Source organism: Amaranthus tricolor, chromosome 5 (assembly GCF_026212465.1).
Source record: "Amaranthus tricolor cultivar Red isolate AtriRed21 chromosome 5, ASM2621246v1, whole genome shotgun sequence".
Lineage (NCBI taxonomy): Eukaryota > Viridiplantae > Streptophyta > Magnoliopsida > Caryophyllales > Amaranthaceae > Amaranthus > Amaranthus tricolor.
In genome coordinates this window covers 21,621,933-21,647,606 of record NC_080051.1, presented here as the reverse complement: position 1 = coordinate 21,647,606, position 25,674 = coordinate 21,621,933, and the positions used below count along the sequence as shown (strand labels likewise).

The 25,674-nt window shown below is 32.3% G+C and overlaps 3 protein-coding genes across 3 annotated transcripts; 2 read left to right on the top strand and 1 right to left on the bottom strand.

Annotated features, from left to right (window-relative positions):
- Positions 1 to 1,310: 1,310 nt before the first annotated feature.
- Positions 1,311 to 8,483, top strand: LOC130813722 (GPN-loop GTPase QQT2). The gene is made up of 7 exons (XM_057679570.1): positions 1,311 to 1,508; positions 2,556 to 2,661; positions 2,754 to 2,862; positions 3,375 to 3,601; positions 4,468 to 4,758; positions 7,543 to 7,748; positions 7,900 to 8,483. The coding sequence occupies exons 2-7, from the start codon at positions 2,560 to 2,562 to the stop codon at positions 8,198 to 8,200; spliced, it is 1,236 nt and encodes a 411-aa protein (XP_057535553.1). The 5' UTR covers positions 1,311 to 1,508; positions 2,556 to 2,559; the 3' UTR covers positions 8,201 to 8,483.
- Positions 8,484 to 11,354: 2,871 nt separating this feature from the next.
- Positions 11,355 to 12,285, top strand: LOC130813721 (uncharacterized). Its single transcript, XM_057679569.1, has one exon. The coding sequence runs from the start codon at positions 11,454 to 11,456 to the stop codon at positions 11,763 to 11,765; it is 312 nt and encodes a 103-aa protein (XP_057535552.1). The 5' UTR covers positions 11,355 to 11,453; the 3' UTR covers positions 11,766 to 12,285.
- Positions 12,286 to 13,454: 1,169 nt separating this feature from the next.
- On the bottom strand, positions 13,455 to 25,032 carry LOC130813719 (uncharacterized). Its single transcript, XM_057679568.1, has 14 exons — positions 24,483 to 25,032; positions 24,332 to 24,372; positions 19,418 to 19,487; positions 19,187 to 19,335; positions 19,000 to 19,095; positions 18,811 to 18,881; positions 18,022 to 18,083; positions 17,790 to 17,853; positions 17,621 to 17,705; positions 17,405 to 17,531; positions 17,241 to 17,323; positions 17,098 to 17,152; positions 15,565 to 15,686; positions 13,455 to 14,022 (listed from the first exon to the last, which is right to left on the bottom strand). The coding sequence occupies exons 1-14, from the start codon at positions 24,556 to 24,558 to the stop codon at positions 13,741 to 13,743; spliced, it is 1,383 nt and encodes a 460-aa protein (XP_057535551.1). The 5' UTR covers positions 24,559 to 25,032; the 3' UTR covers positions 13,455 to 13,740.
- Positions 25,033 to 25,674: the final 642 nt, after the last annotated feature.

Below are 25,674 nucleotides of genomic sequence, written 5' to 3'. Positions count from 1 at the left end.
TTTACCAAACTTCTTTGTTCGTTGTTAGTAATAGCGAACAGCTAATTGAAGCTATTGTTTTTTTCTTTTTTTGAATAGGGAAAAAGAATGCAGCAGCTGATTTTAAGGTCGTAACTGTTCGTTGTAACTGTTCGTTGTTAGTAACAGCGAATAAAGATGTTTGGTCAAAAACAGTTAAAATCTTTGTTCGCTATTAGTAACAGTGAACAAAGACCTTAACTTTTTTTGACCAAACTTCTTTGTTCGCTATTAGCCGAACCTCTACTTTAAGAAAAAACTGCTTATCTTAATTCTTGGGAAATATTTTGAAACTTTAACTATTATGTGAATTTTTTATATTGTTTTGCTTATTGTTTCAAATTTTCAAACTTAAACTTGATGTAAATCCAATATAATGAGACTTAAAGTTAATTGAATCTCAAAATGACGCAAACTGAAATCAATCAAACTTGTATTAGTTCAAATTATAATCGACTTACAGCCAAATCTTATTCAACTTCAGCTAGGTTTTTTGAGAGACCGTCTCTTATAGAAACGGCTTTCCAGTTCTAGCCTACTAGCATTTTACAAAAAACAAAAAGAAACTTACACACGTGCTATTGCCTGTTTTACTCATTTAAAGTTGGTGTTATAGCTTACATAAAAAAAACTTACAGCCAAACCAATTGATAAGAGCAATTGGTCAAATCTGACATTTTAATGAGTTATGAATCGTTTGCTAAGTAATTTTTTTTTCTGAAGTGTTGCTAAGTAATCTTAATACCTTTGAATAAATAAAGGAGACTTATTTAAAATTAAATAAATAAATCAATAAAGAGACCACAAAATTGACTATTTGTCAAAAATATATTGCAAGAGTACATAAAAAGATTTATAAAAGAAGCTTTATATAATTAGATATGTAAAAGCAATATTTATTTTTTTGATCATATTAGAATTTTGATCATTAAACCTTTCTTGAATCTAAGTAAATGAACAAATTAAAGAAAATTGAAGAAATAATATTTTTGCAAGTCATTATATTATCTTTGAATAAAATAAATTTAAAACAACATTCAAACTTTTTTATAATTTTTTTAATAAAATAAAATTAGACCGATCTATATTAAATCGTCTCACGATGAGACTGTCCCTATAAAACCGGCCCAAATCCTTTGTATTTAAAAAAAAATTAAAACTAGGTCTAAACTTTTTATTGTTTCTTTAATAAATTAGAATTAAAATTAAAATTAAAATTAAAATTAAGCTAACCTATATTAAGCCTATCTTACAGCAAGACCATCTTTATATGTACTTTAACTTGTCTACAATGTTACTGACGCAATACTTCTAACTTCCTCCTTGGCTCCGCACTATTCTGTTTTCCTTATTTATAACCCAAGTCCAAAATCCTTCAATCCTTCATCCACTGCTGCCGCCTGCCTCCACTCCAGTCTCCAGCCCTTCCGCAGACCCAGACGGCCAGAACGCAGTACCGGCAGCCACCGCCCACCACCATCACCACCAAAGTAATGTTTTTCTTTTTCTTTCTTTTCCTAGAAGTTTTAATTTCAATTGTTATAGATTTTATTTTTGAATTTTAACTGTTAAACATTGTTTGTTCATTCATGATTGATGATTATACAATACCCAATCATATTCGTTGATCAATTTAGGGTTTTTTGTTTAATTGGTGGTAATTTCTGAATTTAGGGTTTCATTTTTTAATCACTTGGAATTTATTAAAGTTTTAGTTGATTAGTAATTTAATTCTTCGATTGATTTAGATAATTTTTTTGAATTTTTTTTAATAAAAGTTTAGATAATTGATTTAGGGTTTATGGCTATATATTTTCAAATCGTGGATTAGTAATATAATTCTACAATGATTGTATGTACAATTTAAAATGGATAGGTATTTCAAAAGAGTGGCTTCTCGATCATATTTGGTTAATCTTACTTTAAATACAATTGGTAGCTCTTATAAACGTAAAAATGATTTTCATAAAAAACAAGCTGAAATAGTTGAAAAAGCATTTTATGAAGGTGATATTTAACAAGAAAGGGATTAAAATAAGAAGTTGGTCTTCAAAGGCCCAGGGATACTTGTTGGGGTTCTCATTTCAAAACTTTGTAATTTCATTAATGTGAAGATTATTAAGACTTAGTTACGCAACAAGATAGCATTTTAAATGTGATTTGTTACAAAATTTGTCAAATGATGATATAATGCGTTTTTCTTAAAATATGGAAATTCAGCATGGACATTTAACGTAATTAAAATGTTGATGATATAATTTTTTTTATATTACCAATATGGACAGCATTTGATTTTATTTTAGATATGCCCCTGGTTATTTTTGAAACTGGAAGGGCAAAGTTAGGTTAGGTACATGCGACCCCCTAATCTAGAGCTACGCAGTGGCTTTATAGTGATATTGTTGCATCAAATAATATTGATTGTGCGAATTTTATCTCAGAATTGAGTTTATTGATTGATGGTTGTGTTAAATCGTTCTAGTTTGCTGTTGGGGTTGAGTTTTGTAATTCTTTAATTTCTTGAATAAATTGTAAAGGACAATGGAGGTTGATTCGGAGATGCATGAATCTGTTGCTAACGCTACTGAGAATGGTACCCCAATTGTTCAGATGGACAGTGTGGAGTCATCTACAAAGGAAAATGTAATGTCTTGCTTACTTTTATTGTGACTTTAACTATTATTTTTTACTGTCAAGGTTTAGGTTTTTGATGAACCGTTTGTTGGATTATATAGGTAAAGGAAAATGATGAGATCATGCAGTCGATTGAGAAGCTGAAAATTGAGGAACCAACATCGAGCTTTAAGAGAAAACCTGTGATCATTATTGTCGTTGGAATGGCAGGTCAGTCTCATGAATGAAAAAAGTGTTGTTTACAGTTGCGTACACTTTAGAAAGAACTAGTTATTGCATAGTTTTATGAAATTTTCTAATATTATGACATTGGTAATTCAAATTCACTAATAATATTGCATTAGTATTTGGAGTGATGCAAATATAAACCATGAAACTCTAGAAGGTAGTTTAAATGGCGGTAATCAAAGATAGAGCATCCTACATTGTTGGATTCCTTTTGAAGATGAACATAAAGGCAACCTAAGTTTTTATTATTACACTATTTTCTGTTGATTATTGGCATTTAAAGGTTACCATTTTGTTGCTTTTGCACATTTTCAATATAAATTAAGTAGCAACTTATTGTGGAACTTCTATGAATATATATATATATATATATATATATATATATATATATATATATATATATATATATATATATATATATATATATATATATATATATATATATATATATATATGTATATTATTGAGTTAATGCGCAAATCAAATGTAATTAGGAAGTGGAAAAACGACTTTTATGCGGCAGCTAGTGTACCAAACACATGCATCAAAGCTTCGAGGTTATGTGATTAACCTTGATCCAGCTGTTATGACTCTTCCTTTTGGTGCTAATATTGATATAAGGGATACTGTCAAGTACAAGGAAGTTATGAAGCAATTTAACTTGGGTCCTAATGGAGGAATTTTAACTTCCCTCAATCTATTTGCAACAAAATTTGATGAGGTAAGTTGTGCAGCTTCTATTATTCTCGGTTGTTGTTAAGGTTTAGGATAAATATTTTTTTTTAATGGATTGGTCTGCTTTGAATTTTTGCGATATTGTTGTGACTGAGGACAAGGGTCATCAGATGTTTTCTTTATAGCCCTTTTGATTTGAATTATGCCTGGCATCCTGTTCAATTTTATAAATGAAAACTACTCATTTGTGGTGTTTTTCTTGTGTATTAGTTGAATTATGAAGGTGCAATTTAACATCCCCTTTTTCCAATTACGATATTAGATAGAATTGAATGGATTATGTTATTTTTTATTACTTGTAACTTGATGTCATATGGTGACCTTTCTAGACTCACATATGCCAGGAGTCGTATGTATTAATACAGTGTAGCTGTGCACCTTCTCCATTTTTGTCCTGGGAAAGAATAGTGCTGTTATGCTCTTTGGTTTTCTATTCTTCTTGAGATAAGTGTCACGAGGCAATGTGATCAGCTTGTTTGTCTGCTTAATACTAATTACTATAGGACTCTGGTCCTTTTTTTTCATGAAGCAATATTTGTGCACATGATCAATGTGTCAGTATGAGTTCTATAGACTTTACAAAAGGCTACACAGTTTTTAAATTCCAATTGTAAGATCCCTTACTTTGACCCTTATCTTTGATGATATGGAGTAGTAGCATGGAAAATTAAATATTATGAATTGGTGTAATGCCAAAACTTCTCTTTTCATATATTTTCTTTTTTTAGTATTGGTACATGAGCGAAAAAGATTTTGTACGATTTTTGTACCTAAGGTTAGTACTGAATTGTTTTGTGTGTATTTGCCTTGAGTTCACGCTAATGAAGTGGTGCTGTTCATTTTAACTTTCAGGTCATTTCAGTTGTTGAACGTAGAGCCGACCAACTTGATTATGTGTTGGTGGACACACCTGGGCAGATTGAAATTTTTACTTGGTCTGCTTCTGGAGCCATAATTACTGAAGCCTTTGCGTCGACCTTTCCGACCGTGATTGCTTATGTGGTTGATACTCCACGCTCCTCAAATCCAACTACATTCATGAGTAATATGCTGTATGCTTGTAGCATTCTTTACAAGACGCGACTGCCTCTCGTCTTGGCTTTTAACAAGACAGATGTTGCTCAACATCAATTTGCTTTAGAGGTAGACTTTATTCATAGCATTATAATTACATTGTGAGATTATTTTTTTTGTCAGCATTTTAGTTTTGAAATTTCTCTATAGAGCTTTCATAACATCCTTTAGACATTCAAATTTAATTTATTTTTAAAACTTGCATGATACAAATAATGCCTTGCAAAATGACTTTTTTTTAAAAGCAGAAGAAATGTCTTTATTAGCTGTCTTGTAAAAATGGAAGCTTTGATCATTTATTAGCTATTTTTAATCTTCTTACAAACTCGCCTCAAACTAATCACTTTTGCTGTGTTATGTCAAGAAACACTCAGTTTTCAAATTGTTTCTTCCTTTCATATTCATAGTTATTGAAATTTTGATTATATCCCTTGTCTAAATATTTTTGGTTGTTGATACTTTCATATACATTGATCAGATTGATTTTCTAATGTTGTATTGTGTGCTATGTTGTACTCAAGTTTTTTTTTATTTATATCTTGATGTGTGTTCAAATCAAATAAATTTTCTGATGGATTTGGGTTTACTTATAGTAGAAATAGACTTAGCAACTAATCATGGATGAAGTTGTGGTTTTGCTTTAAGTAGTCTTGTATTCCACATTAAGGAGTTATGAATTATGCAATCAATTACTTGTATTGCCTACTGATTAAATTTTAATTCACATTGTCGAAAATCTTGTATTTGTATCTTGTCATTTATAGAGGTTGGTTTTGACTTGTGAGATAATAATCTAAATTGATGAATAATTTATTTTGTTTTTTTGTAAAGTTGCTGTGATTATTTAAGGCTGAGACTAGTAATGACATATCATTAGTTGATGACTTCGAGAGGGAGGGTACCTAATGAAAAATACGAGCAACCTGTTGCACTAAACGTCCCTGGTCTGGGAGTACATGGGAAAAGAGTTGAGTTTATTCTATAATGTATTAATAGTTTGAGAATCTTACTTTAAAACGAGGTTATATGTTTATCATGTTGAAGAGTTAAAGTTAGAGGGTTAGTGGTGTTTGTGTGATCAACAAGCCATTGCAGGGGATGCCTTCTATGTATTTAGGCTTTTGAGTGATTTTTATGAGGTGATGGTAGGTCAATTTACAAAAGAAGTTTGTATCATGATCATTATTTTGTAGTGTTGATAGAGTGTGTAATTGCCAAGGAAGACCTTATGAGGAGAAAGAAGCTCAATGTTTACGGAATTATGGGAGGCAATGATGATTGGTATGATGAGGAACTTGGAAGTTTTTGGAAGTTTTTTTAGAATGAGGATTGTGAGTTTTACAATGTATTGTTGCCTTGTAAATTATAGTTCAAAACTTATCAAAACTGTGGTAATGATCGCGATTGCTGTGACGGACACTTCGATGCAGTAATGGTAGTGATGCGTTTATCATACCTCCAAATATCGGCGATACTATGATATATTCCTTGAACTTGCTCGAAATGTGTTTTTTTTACACCTTTACAATGTGGGTTATATCGGTTCGGTGGATTTGTAAATCTTTATGATTTAATGTGGTTGTTAGTGTACCAAGCAACCTTGTTTTTGCATTGTGTTGTTGCATGAGCTGCCCTTTGTGAGGTGTTTGCTTACAAGTGCTTAAAGTGCTTTGACAAAAGTCTTCCTTGATCAACAAGCTCCTATTTCGTCAACTATGCATTTTCATTGTCCGTTAAACGTTTTTCTTGAAGAATAGAGATGTGGCGCTTGGGGGAGAAATGGTTGATAAATATGTCGGAGTCCTTAAAATGGTTTTCTTCAAGGCTTAAGCTTGATTTTATGAAGTTTGTTGAAACTGTATGGGAAAGTTATATGGATAAGGTACTAAAAGTGGATTTTTTGTAGTGTTTTCCGTTTAACTATTTTTCAGACTTAGTCAATGTGCAACCTCAGAGATGATGTAAGGTGGACCATAGGGGGGTTACTGCAGCTGCAATATAGGCTGCGATAACGCAAGATCATCCACATTGACTGACAAGGAGAATCTGCTTCGCTCAACTAGAATCATCCACATGGTAGATTTAACCTAATTATGAGATGATTGATCATTCTCACTGTAAATGTTCTCAATGTTTTGATTTCTTTGAATTAAACTATTTTTTACGCATTGTTCAGCTTCTTCCCCAAGTTACAAGCTAATTTTGAGTCTCAGACAAATATTGTTTGTCGTGAGCTTGTTATAATTACTTTTTCAATAGTATTGGCGTATATGATGTCTAGTTAAGTAGAAGTCTTATTACAGGATTATTTAGATGGCTCCTTAAAGTCTTCATTTGACATAGTTTGTGTCGTTATATTGCCTCAAGTACTTCTGTCGGATCCTTGGCTCTTGTGCATTGCTCGATTTGATTCAAAATATTGGTTTTTTTTTTTCATAAAATGGCTTTTGACAGATATCTATGTTGGACATGGGTATACGGGTCTGTGTAACATAGGTTTGGTGATTGTAGTTAAATATGGCGTGATTTCACCTTTTAGCTTCAGTCTCTGCTTTTCTATATTTTTAACCTTCGCTGATTACTGATAGAAAATTTTTTAGCTCTGCTGGGCACAAATTTTTATCTTTCTAAAAAGTAATTATTTACACCATTATTTTGTGTTTTGGTTTGTAGACTTTGTTATTTTGACTTGAACTCTGCTACACTGCAATATGATCTGATTATTTCACAATCATTACTTTTTGGATATTGATCAACCTACGTCACTGTCATACATATAATGATGTATGCGTAGTATCCTGTCATCTGAAAATCGATCCCCCTAGACTCACTGAATATTCGTCTTTTTTGCAGTGGATGGAAGACTTTGAGGTGTTTCATGCAGCACTTGAGTCAGACCAGTCGTACACTTCAACTCTGACTCGAAGTCTATCTCTTGTTCTGGATGAGTTTTATAAAAATCTGAAATCAGTTGGAGTATCTGCATTGTCTGGCGCTGGGATGAATGAATTCTTTAAAGCCATTGATGATAGTGCTACAGAATACATGGAAACTTATAAGTAAATATTAGCTAAAACTTGCACTTTTTTTTATATGTAATCTATTCATTCATTTATTATGATCATTATTTTTATTATTTAACCAATAAAAGAAGATATATTAAGGGGGCCACTATTCCATTTGCTTCATAATCATTTGGTGCTTGTGTAGGGCTGATTTTGATAAGAGACGGGCAGAGAAGCAACGGTTGGAGGACGATCGCCGGCGTGAAAACATGGAGAAGCTTAGGAAGGATATGCAAAAGTCAAATGGAGAAACAGTGGTTCTAGGTACTGGTTTAAAAGACGGAAAGACTGACCGCAAGAGCATGCTGGTAGAGGACAATGAGGATGAGAGTGAAGAAGAAGACGATGAGGAAGATGAAGATGGTAGGATCAGCGAGGAGGAGGAAGATATGTTAGATGATGACGATGATGATGCTCAACAAGAGATCACCCATTTTTCTTTCTAACTCCATCATCGTTCACACTCCAAACAAAGCTTGAATTGAATTCGATTCAAGGTACACTAACTTTTGTTTGTTTGGGTGTTTACTTTGCCTTACCTAAATGCTATGATCCAATTGTGGATTGAAAGCTACTGTATATATTGACCTTTTTGTTATTGGGTTTAGCTGAAGTCTTCAGCGTAAAATTTTTAATCCTGTTTTTAAATTAAGTTGGTATATGCAAATTTTGGGACCTGATCTTGTGTCTTATTGCATACACAAAAAGCTTTTCCTTGTTTGTGCCATATTGATGCTCTTTTGCTCCGAGAAGCAGGTTGTTATTAAAAGTTAGTTCAATATTTCCTTCGATTTATTATCAAGATATTGGGGTTGTTCTTAAAGTTCGGGGTATCAAGATATTGGGATTGTTCTTAAAATTCGGGGTATCAAGATATTGGGATTGTTCTTAAAATTCGGGGTAAGGCTAGAGAATCTTCCACCGGCAAGGAAAAGGGATAATTAATCCTTCCGGTAGGTGTAGAGATTTGAACCATGTTATAATAAAGGAAGAGAAAACCTTTGAACACGAAGCTAACTTTTTAATAGCTTTTAAGCGCAAGTTTATATTCTACACAAATTCTTGTGAGAGACGGGTTTTTTTTAGAGATCATCTCGTATTGGGCTGACCTAAAAAGAAAAATATAGAGTAAGTTTTTCGGTAGGCATTGAGAATATTTTAAGTATTAATGGGCGTTAAGTATATTGTAAGTAGGCATTAAAGATATGGTAAGTAGGCTAGTTTTTCGGTAGGCATTAAGAATATTGTAAGTAGACATTTTAAGTACTTTTTCGGTGGACATTAAGGTTTAATGGGTTGGGCTGGGCTTGAGAGAGAGATCTCTCAGGGACACAATTTCTCAGGAGACCAACTGTATAATATATCATGGAGCCTCAGACCCTCAAGGCCTCAACTATCAACTTAAACTTTTATTTGAGTTGGTTTCATAATATGATATCAAAACCAACGCGACAAGAGAATACAGTTTGAATTTAAATCATCCCTCCCTCATTTCAAAGTGCAATATATTATGCCAGTTACGAAAAAAATCTATACTATATTATTCACACTTCTATTATAAAAAACTCTTATATAGAAGACTTTAAAAGTATATAACACATATTAAGTCTTAAATCCTATAATATACTATATATATACTCTTACAAAGTTACAATTACTTGAAAAAAAATAATAGTGCGTTGTATCTTGAAAATGGTCACAATAGAGGACCACAGACATTGAACATAAAATCTATAGAGAAAATTGAAGTGGGGGTGGATGACTTTATACGTACGAGGAACGTCAACGTCGTGTAATGTGTTTTTATGATTCTTAGGTTATTGAGAAATCAAAAGTTGTATCCTCATGGCCTCGCCTCAATTTTGGGTATAGAAATTTATCGCCATTTCCCACACCCTTTTTAATCTGTTGTTATATTTTATATTGAATTTTAAATTGTTTTTAACTTATATTTTCTATGTCTTCTCTCTGACTTCTCTCAAAAACTTTAGAAATTGAATTTTATCATTGGAACAATATAATCGGTGAATTCAACCTCAAAAATATTAAAGTAAGCAATAAATTTACGTTCTTTAGTCGCACAAACGTGTGACTTGACCTAGGTAAAGTTGTACAATTTGTACAACTTGCAATTTTTTAGTAAATGTTTTGTAGAATTTTAAATGTTTTCTTAAATATATGTAGGATGTCTTGGAGGATTTTGGTGGTGATGAAGTAAATTATTTTATGATGTTTATTAAGGATAGGCAATTTGAATTTATCGATAATTACATGCTAGGGCAAACGAGATAGATATTATTAGTTGTTTTCATTTCACTCGTGCATCTGATAGGAAAAAGGAGGATCATTCTAAAGTGAATCCTTTATCTACGTTATCATTGATACGATAGGTTTAGAGGTCAATCCATGATTTAAAATGCTACTTGACCAAAATCAAGATTTAGAACACATAATTTGTCTGCTTATGACTATCGAATATTGTCTTAAAACCGGAGAAAGGCCATGGAACATGAGAGTTTTTGGTGATACATTAAGACACAACCATCGATTTAAATGATGACGTTAAAACAAATAGGTTGTCAATTGATACTCGAGATCATATAACTAAGTAAAAATAACAAAGCCTTATATTACGGGGGTATTATCTTGTTTTATTAAAACACTAATAATTAGTATAATTTTTTATTGATGCGTTGGTAGTTTAACAATTTTTCCTTATTAGACGAACCTAGTTTTTATCTTAAAACCTTCATTGTATTGTTAGCAATTTCTCCAATATACACAAATCCACAATGCATCTACGTTATTGTGAAAATTATTATTTTATGAAAAATCTTTTAAAACTTGGATCTATATGAGCATTATTTAAGGGAAACTCATGTGGATTAGCATTTTTTTTTATAGAAATGTGTATTAGCATTTTAAGAAGAAAAAAAATAAAAGAAAACTACATTTCTACATCTCCAAAAGTATGATCTCCCTTTTTTATTTTATTAATCCAATACGAAATCCTTCACCAAAACAAATAAAACAAAACCATTTAATTTGAGTAGACAAAACAAAACCACTTAAACAACTCCATTTAGTAATTCCTGACTTTCGTAACATTAAAAACGTAACAGCCTGCGGATAAAAAAAAAAGAAAAATGTACACTAAAATGAAAAAAAATATATAGACAAGATGAAAATATAATTTAAATTTATGAATATGAAGCGAAAGAATGTGAATCAAATTCAAAATTAAAAATATAGTAAAATTTAAAAGACAGAAAAAATTTTAGTAAAACTAATAGGATGAAGAACTACTTTCTCTATTTTCATGTTTTTTCTATTTACTTTTTGTGCAGATCTCAATGGAAATTTAAAAGTTAAATAATTCTAATTTTACGTTTTTAATAATTTTAAAAAATCGATATTTAAAAAATATATATTAAGATAAATTTTTCAAGATCAGACATGAACATATTTTTTCATATAGACACTAAAATTCGTAAATTCTATTTAAAAAGAATTATAAACACAAAGAGAGTATATATTATAAAAATATAAACACTAAAATACCCGCTTTATATATAATAATATATTTTTCTATGGTCACTCTAGACGAGTCTTTCCTTGCTATGGAGTATATATGAGATAATTAGTTATCCCTGAAATCCCATTAGAATCTGATTAACTAAAAAAAAAAAGAAAAAGAAAATGGAGAATTATAGATCAATGTCATGCAGAGAAAGAAGAATGAAGATGGAGAATCCTAATCATAATCCTAATGAGAAACATCTAAGAAGGTCTTACACTACTTGTAATTATGCTTCTTATCATAATTATATCAAACAATCTTCAATTAAAGGAAAAGGATGGATGATGAATTTGAGTGATGCAGAGCTTCAAAGAAAGAAAAGGGTTGCTTCTTATAAGGTTTATGGTGTTCAAGGAAAACTAAAAGCTTCTTTTAGAAACAGCTTTAGATGGATTAAGAATACTTGTTCTCATCTTGTTAATGGTAACTAATTATTATTATTTTTAATCTTAATTTCCTTATTCTGTCTTATGTATGTTTGTGATTTGGGATGATGAATTTTTAGTTTTTAATAATAAAAATTCTTGAATAAGATGGTATGAGATTATTTTATTGGGCTAATCTATGTACATTTATAGTGTGTTAAAGTGTGTTAAAGTGATTATTTACGATATTAAAGGGATCAATCGGAGAAACGAGCTAGTTATGTGGGCTCATCTTTTGTTGCGACAGTATGATAGAAAACGAGCTGTTTTAATAATGGTATTGCTGCTGCTGCCTGCTAACAACAGGATCTAATTTTCCCTGAAAATAAAAATAAATCAATTCAGCTTCACAGTTGCTTGATGATTAAATAGGGTTAGTTTGATGGTTTGGGGATGATAATTGGGGAAATATTTGTTTATGTTGAATTGTTGATATGCGTTAATTCATCATTAACGGGTAACAAACTTTTTTTTGTCAAAAAGGTAAAAAAAGACGTGAATTTTTATTCTAGATGGCGGCAACATCCATAGTTAGGACAAGGTTTAACGATAAGAGTAAAATGCTAAGCTTACAAACGAGAAGGTATTACAATGTTGAAGTTAAATAATGTGTAAAGAAAGCAACGGGACACGAGTTCAAGTGGTAGGGAAGCTCAAGAGAGACTTCGGCGTACTAAACTTTAGGCTTACCAAGGCGATGATTTAGACGAGTAAAATAACGGAGAAACACGCTAAATCAGAACATGTGAATATGTGCGGGTGCTGTAGACTGCAGTAGGCCGGGCCGTACGTTCAAAATTCTAAACTTGATGAATTGTAATGTTTAGTTAATTTTCGCTAAAAACTAATCCTTCCGACAAAATCTTCATCTTTGACTCTAAATGGTGGAGTCCAAATGCTCGACTATGCACAACTTGGGTGAACCAAGTCATTAATCACAATAAACTATACATAACTAAACAATGGCCGGAGAATCTTGAGTACATTATAATTATATTAAGTGGTGTTTCAAAAAGTTAAAGTCAATGTTATATATATATATATATATATATATATATATATATATATATATATATATATATATATATATATATATATATATATATATAAAAGACATTTAGTACATTTTAATTTATTAAAGGAAAAATTATAAGAAACTATCTTATCTATAGGTCTATTTGCAAAAACCTATCTTATGTATTTTTTTTTGTAAAAAACTACCTAATGTAATATATTTCTTTGTAAATGACTACCACTTAATAGAAAATGTGAATTAACCGATAGGTTCAAGGGTTTGACCAATTTGAGAGGTTAAGATGTCTATGTGACATTATCTCATTGGTCCTCGTATTTTTAAATAATAAAAATTAAAACACATAAATTAACAAATAAAATAAAAGAAATTTAATGTCATTTTAACCCATCATAACGATAAACCAAACGTCGCAATTACACTTACTTAGACTACCTCATTTCTAGAGCGTGATGAAAGGTACAAATGAGGGTATAAAAATAGGCCCCTTAAAACACAAACGAGCCATAGGTGCAAATAATGGTGGATCTGGATCTTTAGCTTTTAGAACTCTACACCATATGACTTTAACTCCTTATATCTATAAACTTATAAATGACGATATAATTAATAAAACTATTTGTGAACCCTAGAAAATCCTAGCATGGACAAGTTCAAACAAAGAATCTAAATAATATCAATTCTGACTCCATTAATGGGGACTCTTTAAAACTTCTTTACAGACTACTCAGAGTGCTTATCTCTTCCAACTTTTCACGCCTTCGATTTCGGGCTTTCACCTGTTCTAGTTAAATTTTTAAAAGACGGGGCGGGGGAGAACAAGAGCCTAAAAAATGATATAAAAAAAATTAGACAAAAAGCACTCAAGGGTCCATAAAAATAACCAAATTGTAGTATTGAAATTTACATGGGGGAAAAGTAAGGTCTAAAAGCTGTGCTGATAACAAATCATTGCAACCTCTCTTCATTGCTAACATTGAGTCCTTCAATCTTCTTGATGGTAGATTCAAGAGTATGTTCATTCGACGTTACTCTGGCAGAAAACGAGCGAGGATGCTCAGATGACACAAATGGTGAATTACGATGCCCACTTGCTACTTTCTGAAGATTGGAATCCTTAGTACCCGGGCGAGTGCCGTCTGCAACATTGCCAGAAAAGACTGCATCCCGACTGCTTGACCCAACAGCACGTCTACCTGATGTGCTAGTTTTTACTAGAGAATTTGATAGCTGCCAAGATATACCAACAAATCAATACAAGGAATGCATTTTACAATCTCGAGGGTCAACCCTTAGAACAGACATTGGGTGCACGTGATATAAAATGTGCAAAAATGAAAGGAAAACGTGAGATACATTGTGTTTCGATAATTAACTAAATTCCCATAAGGGTGTACACTGAAGCTTCTGATCAGACATATGCAGAGTGGAATATAGTAGCACAAAATCGAGTGTCCACAAGCAAAAAAGCCTGAGAATATTGATCAGTTACTACTGCTTATCTAGTTGTCTTCTCCCCCTCTTTTTATCTAGATTTCTCAATCCCTATATAAAAAGATGCTTTTTATTTATTCATATACAGATTTGGGAGTTAATAAATTTCTGTTTATAGCAAAAATCTTGTCTTATCTTTGTGTTCAAAAATCACGAGTCAAGTGAGTTGTGATTACAAACAATCCAAGAGGACGGAGTCGGTGTAGCTTAACTTGATTCAGATCGAGAGCATTTTGTGAGTGAAGCAAAGTGTTTTCATAAAGATTGCATAATTAAAACCATAAACATTCAACTACACTATCGAGTTGCATTGTACGAGTTGCATTGCACACACCTAACTTGATCTTTTGATCATAGTTGGTGTAAGAGTACATCTAACGACAAAGGAAACCACCTATCCTTTTTGCATAAATAAAATTGTTTCACACCAAATTACAAAAACACCTAACTGAAATTGAGTCCAAGCATCATTTTTGTTTTTTTGAGTCCACCCTCAGTCCCTCCCAAGCTCCTAAAACATTTACTTGCCAACTTGTTATAAATGCACATTTAAAAATTGTTAACATAAACAAATTAGGAAAACAATATAAACTGGAGCTTGTTAATGCTAATGTCATATGCTTCATCAGCCATAACCAAGATATGAGCCAAGGAAAGGGTAAAAATGAAAGATTTGGCAAAAAAATTCCGGAAAGCTCGAGTTCAATGTGATTGTGTCATTCTGCTTTTGGTGTGATAGTTGCCATCATTCAGCTTGATTATTAATTTATTACCGAAGTTGTAAACTCTACTAATAAATAAATCTTAGCTCGGTTCAAGATTAATTTTGTTTCTCATGAAACAAATTATAATGACATTGTGGTATGCTATGTTACTTAGACTTGGGCACTAATGTCTGATACTAGTACGTGTCCAAGTGTTGGATACATCTAAATATTCAATTTTATGCCTAAAATGAAGTGTCTAAGTGTCATACTAATGTCCAAACATCAAGGGTCGGACACGGGAACGTGAAGCAAAATGAAGAGTCCGAGTAACATAGGTGGTATGCATATACATATATATATATAACAATGTAATCACTCACGCTGTGATGGATATATAATTCAAGGGATGGTAGAGGGAGAGAAAGAAGAGAGAAGGAAGGGCGAAGATGGAGCTCCATTTTCCTCCAAATCTCTCCAAGGTCCAACAGTGAAGGGATGGTCTTTATTAGAGAAAAAAATAAATCCCTCCCTCTCCATTACTATGGGCAAGAGATTCTGTAAAAGTTTTTACCATGGGTTCTTTTGCTACAGCTGGATCATTTGGAGCTGGACTTTTCTGCTTTGGCAAACTTGTTAATTTCCTACGAGATGAGTCTGCTGAAAGCCAATTAGAGGGTCTCCCTTCCTCAGCACCTATATGAAAACATTTGAATCAGTTTTGTGAAGTATAAGAGAGACCTGCAATAAATGTCCAACATAAAGACAGCCAAAAAAGTCAGGCAACTTCTAGTCGCCTCCAGGATGGAGCTAAATGGTTTAGGTTTACATCTTAGACTAGCTATTCCTTCTGAGGAGATATAAACATATATCCGGAAGGAAGAGGTGATGGCAGACCAGTGCAACGGGCCGGGCCCCTTAGAGGCCCTTATCGGACCCTATACTATGCAAATTCAAAACAGGCATGGCTTAATAGGGCCTTTTATCCACATAAACAGAGAAGGCTTTAAAGGGTTGTTTGTTGGCTTTATACAGGCCTTCAAAAGCTTTTAGTAAATTCCTTGCTTATGAAGCCATTTCAAGATCGTATATTAGACTATTATACTATCGCCTTGTCTATGCCCCTGATGGTTTTACTACTACTGTACGACCATGTCATGAAATGTAGTCAACCATAATTATGCCCCTGCGTTATTTTAGTTCCATTAAATTTGCTGAATGTGAACAAAATAAAATTTTCTGATCATCAATTTTATTTTAGGCCATTTGATCATCAATACATACTTTGATAGCTTAAGGCCCTTGATAGTGATTTTTTGATTTTTTTGATTTTTTTATTTTTGGGGTGCTGCTGAATGTAAGCATTTATCATGCAATCATGCAGCTGTCAATGTTTACGTGAGTGATTACTAATTAGTAAAGATGTTTTATCCAGTTCAGTTAGATCACAGTAAACTTCTTATTATGTATTGTATTTGTATTGTCTTGTCCTCTTTTGGTTTATGAGTAATATATTAAAATGGATCGGGCCGAGCTGAATGGCCAGGTCCATTGAGCCCTTTTATATTCTAAAGGCCCAGCCCAGCCCATTTAATTTCAATTTGTCCCTTATCCGACCCATTACACATGTCTAGTAATGTTCCTAGACCAGGTCATATATATATTGAGTTTGCAATAAGTAAATCATTTAAAAAGTATGTGAAACCTATTCTATTGTCTATTCAACAAAACAAATCAAATAAGGCAATTCACGAAAGGGGACTAGAGCCTGTTACCATTTTTACGTACTAAAAGAGGTACATTTCCCAGCTTGTTTTCTTAGCACTGTAAAATCATAGTGGTGTTTTCTGTTGTGATACTATGTGCTTGTACTAACCCCCTCTCTCCACTTACCATTGCATATCCCATTAAAATACAATGCAAGTAATACTAATATAATGCCAAAGCCTTACTTCCAACAATATGGGCAAGTAATACTAATACAAGAATAATTATGGACCATTACTGCAGTCTGCAATTGCAACAACATCAATGCTTTTGTCTACACGCCCAACACAAAGGGTGGACAGGAACAAAAATGAAAAAAGATAATATTGCAAAAAATTACCAAAATGTTTGTCACTGGCACCATGAGGCAGCCCAGAGCTTGGTCCAGCGGCACCCTGGCAGAGTAACAACCATCAAACAAGTAAATAAACAAATGAATGTTAGGGAGTAACAGTGAAATAGGCCAAGGTAAAGAATACTTACAAGAGCAAGTAGGGGAGGGGCAACAGTCTGGGATTGCTGGTATTTCAGAATGGTCCAGTCAAACACATAATCAAACTGAAATCCTGAAAAGCAAAATGACCATAATCAAAATCTGCGGCACCACCATAAAACTAAATACCAATTAAGGCTAAAGTCTCATAGACCTTCACGAATAAAGAGGTCACGGAAGAGTCTTTTTAGATAGGCATAATCCGGCTTATCATCAAACCGCAGTGAACGGCAATAGTGAAAGTAAGATGCAAATTCTGATGGATAACCTCGACATAAAGCCTGAAGGAGAATTACAATTGCTAAGCCAATATGACAACTGCAAACTGTCAAGTTAAAAGATTTCTATTAGAGAAGAAATATAGTATTACCTCAATAGAGGTTGAAACCTTTTTCTCACTAATTTTTTCATACTTCTGTTTCTTCGTCCCAGCTTTCAGCCCCTGCCAGGGAAGACTACAAAAAATACAGACTCAGCACCAGAGAAACCAAGGAAACAAGCAAAGTCGTACATCCAAATTCTTTGAAACCAACGCTCACCTTCCTCTCAAAAAATACATGAGAACATAACCCATTGATTCTAAGTCATCCCTCCGACTTTGTTCTGTAAAACAAAATCGAATCTAGTGTTATCCCCAGCCTTACAAATGCCAATCATTTACATCAACAAATTCTAAAGACTGGAGCGGAGCAGAGAAGCAGAAGACTGAGATTCAGAGAGAAACGTGGTCAATGGTTCAAGTTCAATGCCCAATAGAACAGGAGAACATACCAATTCCTAGGTGAGTGTTCATGCTTGCATATCTAGCAGTTCCTGTCAAATTCTTGTTCTCCCTACAACAAAGATCCAACTAAGTCAGTTTTCTTTTCACATTTCTTCAATCCTTCTTTATTTTCTTTTCACATTTCTGTCCTTTTGTTTTCCAAGGGGGAGTACATGAGAAGGTAGGACAGGACATTCACGACAGCAAAGCAAACGCATAAATCTTTAATAAAAACATATTTGAAGTGAAAAAACATTTTTAAAATATGGCTAAGAGTGACAAGAAGATCCTTTACCGATTGAACAGATTATAGGGAACTATTACAAATTTACAATGCATATTATGTCCAATATTTTGATGGGGCTAAAAATTTATATTTCTTTGATTTCAAATTATAATAGACTAAAGCAAAATGACTCATTAAATAATGTACACTTCTTATTTATGTGAAATTGCACATGTCGTTTGCTACCAAGCGTCAATCGGAAACAACCTCTTTGTTAGTTTTATTATTAACAACAAAGGTAAGGTTGTGTACATCCGACCCTCCCAAACCCCACCCTGGGTGGGAGTCACTTAACGGCATTGGGTTAATGGAATAATGTTGTATTACAATGATCATATTGATAAAAAAGTTGAGCTAAAAAATAATGATAATGATCATAATTTCATGATAATAACAATAATCGTAACAGTAATAATATTAATAGTAGTATAATGATGATGACGGTAGGTTGATAGTTTGTAGCCACATAGGACCTACAATACGACTTGCAACTAACCAAATCACCACTCACCTATAAGGAATATGTTGATGGGTGTTACTGTCTCTATACTTCTTTGCTAGACCAAAATCAATCATGTAGACCTAGATAGAGATGACAAGCCGCACAAAATGCATTAAAATGAAAGATTAATGATGGAAAAATAATTTTCCAACCAGACTGCTAGGGTTCTACCTTGATAATAAAAACAAAATAACAAACCTGATTTGCACGTCGCGATAACCCCATGAGAAAGTTATCTGGCTTGATATCGCGATGCAAGAAAGATTTCGAATGAACATATTCAACTCGATTGATCTGAGAATGTTAGATCAACAAAGTTTAAAGATTCTATCAAACAAAAAGTAACAAGAAAAATTAAAGACAAGAAATAGAAAGAAGACAATACCATCTGATCAGCTAGCATAAGGACAGTTTTCAATGAAAATTTCCTATGGCAGAAGTTGAATAAATCTTCTAGGCTGGGTCCTAGCAGATCTATGACTAGAACATTGTAGTCTCCTTCAACACCATACCATCTCACATTGGGAATTCCAGCTGCCATCATCAGAAAAATCAGAGGAAGAATTCAAGGTGTTACTCAAATGATATTTGATTTAAATTAATGATAAGTTATTACTTCCTCCTTGCAGTATTTTATATAATTTGGACTCATAAAGCAGCTGTGGATGCTTTGTTTTCACATTTTCCTGAAAAATATTGTAAAATAAAGTAATCAATGGGAAATACAGTATTCAAAAAGCTGTTCACAGATGACTAGAGTTATGATATAATTGCATCAATTCATTAAATTGCACACCACAGAAGTAGATTGACTGAACCTTACGTATTTAAGAAATATACAACATATTTATTTCATCACTCATACATAACTAATTACAGAAAATAGAAGGGATACCATTATCATTAAGATGATGAAATAAAGATGCAATAACACTATCACAGCTACAAAGGTAAGATGCAAAGATGTAACATGGTAACTTGTTCACATACTGAATCAAATTGAGATGGGGCTATGGGAGCTAAAAAATATTCAAATGAAGATTCCTAAAATCTTTCAAATCATTATTTTTAAAATAGCCTTAGTACATATCTATAAGAAAAGATTTAAAAGTATATGAATGGCCACTGATATAGTTTCTCGAAGGGATATTTTGCATGGTCATACCAATAATGTCCAAAATGCAAGTGGTAAATTTTTTAAATTTTTCGTCCACATAATATCACTAAAATACTATGTTGTCCATAGGGTAGTAAAATTCATTAAAAACGACATATTCCATTAAGATTCTGTTAAACTTTTTAATTTTCCTTTTTCTCCCGTTTTCAAATATTGAAATCGAAAAAAGAGAAAAGACTTTGCCACCCTTGCCCACCTCCCAACGACACAGCTTTATACTTGAGTTATATGCATTCATAGAATTGTAGTGACTTCCCAAGACTAGGCAATAGCAAAGGCTAGTAATCTAACATGAAACCTAGTTCCTCACAGCCCCACTCCCTCTCAAAAGCTAACCGAGTCCTGATAGAGAATAAATAAAAGCAACCATCTTTTTCAGCTATTCCACAGAGCACACTGCAGGAAAATGATGTACATGAAAATACCAATCACAAATTCACAAGGGTTGAAGTTATTTTTGTAATTCTTATAATGAGTTCTAGGTGAGGCTTATCAAGTGGGTTGAAGTAGTATTAAATGGCCAAACTCTTCACCAATATGTTGGGTTGAGGAGTATTTAGTTTAAAGAGGGAATAATGGTGTTGAAAAGGTGTGGGTGGTGATGGTGGTGAATGGTAGGGTAGAGAGGGTTGATTTTTTTTTTTTTTTGAAATTGAAAAATAAAAAGTTTGGGTATTTGAGTGTTTTTCTAACATTTGATAGAACTTTTAAAGCAATCCTTTGAATAATGCTAGGGGTTTAATTACTTTTAAAATATGATGCTAGCATGTGAACAAAAAATAAAAAAAACAACTATCGCTGGCGTTTTAGACAATATTGGTGCTACCATGTGGAATATGCCTTGATGAAAAGGGAAAGGATATTGGTGAGGCACATCTTTTCTTTTGAATAGAAGAGATAGAGAAAAGAAATAGTGGGCTGAAAAGGGAAAAAACTCCCACTAAAGTACAATTGTACATTAATTAAGATAGTGAAGAAAAAGACTCCAAAATTTTTCATTGTTAATATGACACTAAGAAACGGACAAAAAGTGAGGCACGCGAATAAAGTAATGAAGTCAAAAAAAGTGATTTTTAACAGTGTCATACTTCAAGGGAAATGGTGCAGACAAAAGAAAAAAATAAAATATTAGAAAAATAATTGAGCATAAATAAAATGGTGTTTCAACCTAATCTCAGTCCTCAGATATTGAAAAATAATAGAGGAAAGTATTGAAATTTGGTATGGGACAGAGATTAATTTTTCATGTATATAGTGAAAGTTTTGAGCTTATTCTTGTCATATACCACTATGTTGTTGTCTATAATCTTATACAATAATCTAATTGCAGCAAGATGCCGATAATCAAACCTAAAACTCAAAATCCTTGCTCTTTTATTATGAAAATTGAACTAAAAATGTAAAATATATTCCTAAATGAATATTTTTCTAGAATATTTGTCACATCTACTTGTGTCAAACAAATTTACTCCCTAAAGCTCCAATAGTTAAAATGAGCTATTGGGACAGTATGAAGTAACCATGAAATGTTCACATCCATCTAATAAATCCTTTAAAGTTTCAAGATAATACCAAGGCAAGCACTAATAAAGGCCTTAAGTTGGACAATACTTTTGTTTTTAAGCTAACAATTCAATTATAAGATTATGATGATATACAAAATACAAGTATACGAGCATAAAGTAGATTAGACTAAGCAGGGAAAGATTTGAGGAACCTTCTACCGTTCTATATAATAGCAGTGGCACTTGTTTAGGACAAATTTAATTAAATTCAAAAGCAAATGAGATTGAATTATCAATGTTCTATAAACCATCCCAATTTTATACCCAAAATGGTATCTACTTAAAAAGGGAAAATTGGGTATTTTAGTATTAGTTAGTAGGAGAAATTAGTATAAATAAGAAAGAGGAGTAGAGAAAAAGATTAGAATACTTTGTATTGATATTAAGTGGGTTTTATGCTCATGTCTTAGGGGAATGCAAGGCTCTCGAATGCTTGTAAAATCTTGTTCTTCAATCAATTACATCAATAAGATCAACACTACATTTCTCTACTTGGAATACTTGTTTATATTTCTGTATTCTTCTATTATTCACTATAATGGTAGAATTAGTCTATCACATATTACGAGATACCCTTCTGCCTCCCACAAATGTGTTTCAACGCGAACATTCATGTGCGTGTGTAGTATAAAATGAAAAATTACTATTTGCAACTGGATGGTTCACACCATAAACATCAATCAATTAGATGTAGAGCCAAAAGGCTAACTTCCATTCCAAATCACACAAATAAGATAACAGTACTTTTAGAATGCCAAGTGCAATGAATCTTCTTTCCTTGCAATATTAACAAGGTTAAGCATGTGCAAATCCTAGAAGTCCAAATACTTAGCTCTCTACATTGAAAGGATTCTATTGATACACAACTCAATGTTACATCAATATTTTTCAACAAATAAGGTTGATACTCTTAGGCTACACAACATGATAGTCTCTCTTATTCATCTTTCAATATATTGTTCGACTTCAATAAGACATTTCTTCACAATCCCAAAATGCTAGATCAATTTAAATAATGATAAGAACGTTGCTACGCCAATGAAATAAGCCAATGCAAACTTTAGTGAATATTACAAGACTCTTAAATTTTATAGAGAAAATTCATCTCGACCTTCCTCATTTTAACATTGATATCTTCACCATATTAGTGAAATTACAATTGGGGAAGATCATAATAGGCTAATTTTTTAACATGAAGCTAGGGTTGGAATGAAGAGGCTATACTACTATGTAAATCTAGCTAAAAAAACAAAATCAAGCCTAGGCATTTTCTATAATTACAAATGAAGAGAGAAAATTGGCACTAATAAATATCAAATTATGTTAGGTTAATAAAAGCAATTTGAATATTAAATTTCAGCGTAATTGAAAATCAAGAATTTTAGAATTGCAGTGTCATATCATCAAATCTAGAGAAGAGTTTGAACTTACAGTACTGATGAAATCAATAGATGGCACACAACACAGTTAAAGCCAAATCACCAGATCAAGATGAATGCACAAACTGAGTACGCAAGTCCAAAAACATGATTCTTCACACTATACAACTCAAAATCTTAATGCTTATGGCTAACATAGCATATTGACCCCCAAAGTGCAAATGACATCTTACTGAGCCAACTCAACTACATATTCAGAAGACCCACAGTAAAGCTCTATAATGTAGAGTTATTGCCTTCAAACACCAACTAAAATGACCACCAAAATTTTTTACAAAAACTACAGCCAATGAACCAATAAGAAACGACTACCAAATCCATTCAATACAAGGAAATTGGCAGCTTTATAACCACTTCCCTGCAAACATTTTTAAGAATCACAACAAGAAATAACTTAAAAACCAACAATTAAAACTTCCTAAAGCAATTGCAGCCCCGATCGTTGTGTAACAAGGTTGCATCGCATCGCGTTGGCCGCATTATAAAGATTTTCAAAAACAATGAACCGACATTTCCTGTGTTGTAAAGGTGTATAAAAGAGCAACAATTAAAACTTCCTAAAGCAATTGCAGCCACAATCATAGTGTAACAAGGTCACATCGCCTAGCATCGAAAGGTTATAAAGGTTTTCAAAAACAACGAACCGATACTTCCCGTGTTGTAAAGGTGTACAAAAAACCAACAATTAAAACTTCCTGAAGCAATCGCAGCCCCAATCATAGTGTAACAAGGTTTAAAGGTTTTCAAAACCAACGAATCGATATTCTGTGTTGTAAAGGTGTAAAAAACCGTGTTTTGGGTTGTATCAAAGGAGATTTTATGTTTTCGACCGATACTTAGGCACTAAGATAATCACATCCCTCCCGTTAGTGTATCAACGTTTCGTTACCGCATTTTTACTCTATGGCCTCAATTGATCACTTGAAAGCTCAAGTTAGCAAAAGCAAAAGCAATTATTGATATTGATATTGATATTGCTATCCAATACAACATATAAAGTCAGCAAAGAATCAATAATTCAATAACCAAAAATCTACAGCATACCATACCATACACATTCATATCCCACCTCAAAAACACATAACAATATAACCGGCCGTATCTATTAACATTAAACCCTTACCCATGAACTTCTTTTACCAATTCAAAACAGTAAAGCTAATAACTTGACCTATTCGACAAGTTCGAATCATCAAATAGATAGTATATCAATCCAATGAAAGCAATCATATGAGCTTCCTAGACTATTAAACATCACTTATAACAATTCAAAAGAACTAAAAACAAAACATAAATCAAATATCAAATAGAAGAAAAAAGTAGAGGAATTTAGTGAAGCAAAGACTTACAAGCTTGATTGCCACGTCCTCATTAGTGTGCAAATTGGTACCTGCCCAACAATAAAAATTAAAATTGAATTAAGAAAAACGAGATATTTCAAAAAAAAAACCCCAAAAAATTAATTTAATTTTATAAATTAGATAAGAATGAAGAACAAACCAAGATAGATCTCTCCAAAGGACCCACTTCCGATCTTCCTACCAAGCCTAAATTTGTTCCCAACTCTGGGTTCCATGTAAAAGGAATCAATTTATCAGGAAACTTTTGATTCTTTTGATTTAAAATACCAATCAACAAAAATAAACCCTAATTGGGTTTTATATATGTTGTCAAGATAAATAAGGGAAACAACAATAAAGAGAGAATTTATAGGTAACGCCCATTGAAAAATAAAATGAATTAATTACTCAGAATAATATAATAATAATGAAAAAATAATTAAGCTTGAATTTTTGTACTTAAAATTCTCTCTCCCTAGAACCTATAATTTCCAAAAAAAAATTAATTAATCAACTAAATTTGATTTTAAAAAATATGGGATATATTTTGGGATGGATTATCAATAAAAAAAAATTGGATGAAAAAAAAAGGGTTGCGAAAAGAAGAGGAAGGAGGAGACAGAAAGTGGAGGAAGAGAGAGAGAGTGATGAAATTGATTTTATCCAACGAAGCCTTGCTGCTGTTGCGTTCATCAACAGCTCCTTTTTCTTTTTTTTTTTCTTTTTTGTTTTCTTCATTTTTTTTCATTTCATAATTGAGAAAAGATAATTTGTAAAATACATATGACAGATTTTTGCGAATTATAATTTTGATGTTATCTTTTTACACTTGTACTATGGTTAAAATAACTTCTTTATTAAATTAACGAACGTTGACTCTGATATCAGTTGTAACGATTCGAATTAAGTCGATCCAGATATTTATATGTAAATATGAATTTTAAATGGTATATCGCCCACTAAAAGTTATTAGCGGATCGTTTTACATTCTAATGATAAAAAATAACTAAACAAAATACACAAACCTAACAGCAGAAATTAAATGTACAACTTGAGAATCAACCGAACCTCAAAAAATATCTTCAAACTTAGATAATCCAAATGCACAAATTAAAATAAAGTCCACGACAAAGTTGATTAAAATGCCAAGGTGTCCTACTTGGTCCTTCTTATTTGTCATTTTTCAATTTAAAATCAAATTATTAATCGTCAATATGATAACATTATCGCAGGTTGATAAGAAAAAAACACAACAAAAAGTATACGTCAGAGACATAATACATAAACAAGAAAAAGGTTAAGCAAATGAATAAGGTCATCCTTGCATACAAGAGGCTCTAGTTCAAATTCTT

Bases quoted from the DNA above. Each gene is read 5' to 3' on its own strand.
- LOC130813722 (XM_057679570.1), top strand. From the start codon at position 2,560: ATGGAGGTTGATTCGGAGATGCATGAATCTGTTGCTAACGCTACTGAG. The intron at 2,662-2,753 runs GTAATGTCTTGC...TGGATTATATAG, and splicing joins AGTCATCTACAAAGGAAAAT to GTAAAGGAAAATGATGAGAT. The intron at 2,863-3,374 runs GTCAGTCTCATG...AAATGTAATTAG, and splicing joins TATTGTCGTTGGAATGGCAG to GAAGTGGAAAAACGACTTTT.
- LOC130813721 (XM_057679569.1), top strand. From the start codon at position 11,454: ATGGAGAATTATAGATCAATGTCATGCAGAGAAAGAAGAATGAAGATG.
- LOC130813719 (XM_057679568.1), bottom strand. From the start codon at position 24,558: ATGGAACCCAGAGTTGGGAACAAATTTAGGCTTGGTAGGAAGATCGGA. The intron at 24,373-24,482 runs GTTTGTTCTTCA...ATTGTTGGGCAG, and splicing joins CTTTGGAGAGATCTATCTTG to GTACCAATTTGCACACTAAT. The intron at 17,153-17,240 runs GTAAGTATTCTT...TTACTCTGCCAG, and splicing joins CCCCTCCCCTACTTGCTCTT to GGTGCCGCTGGACCAAGCTC.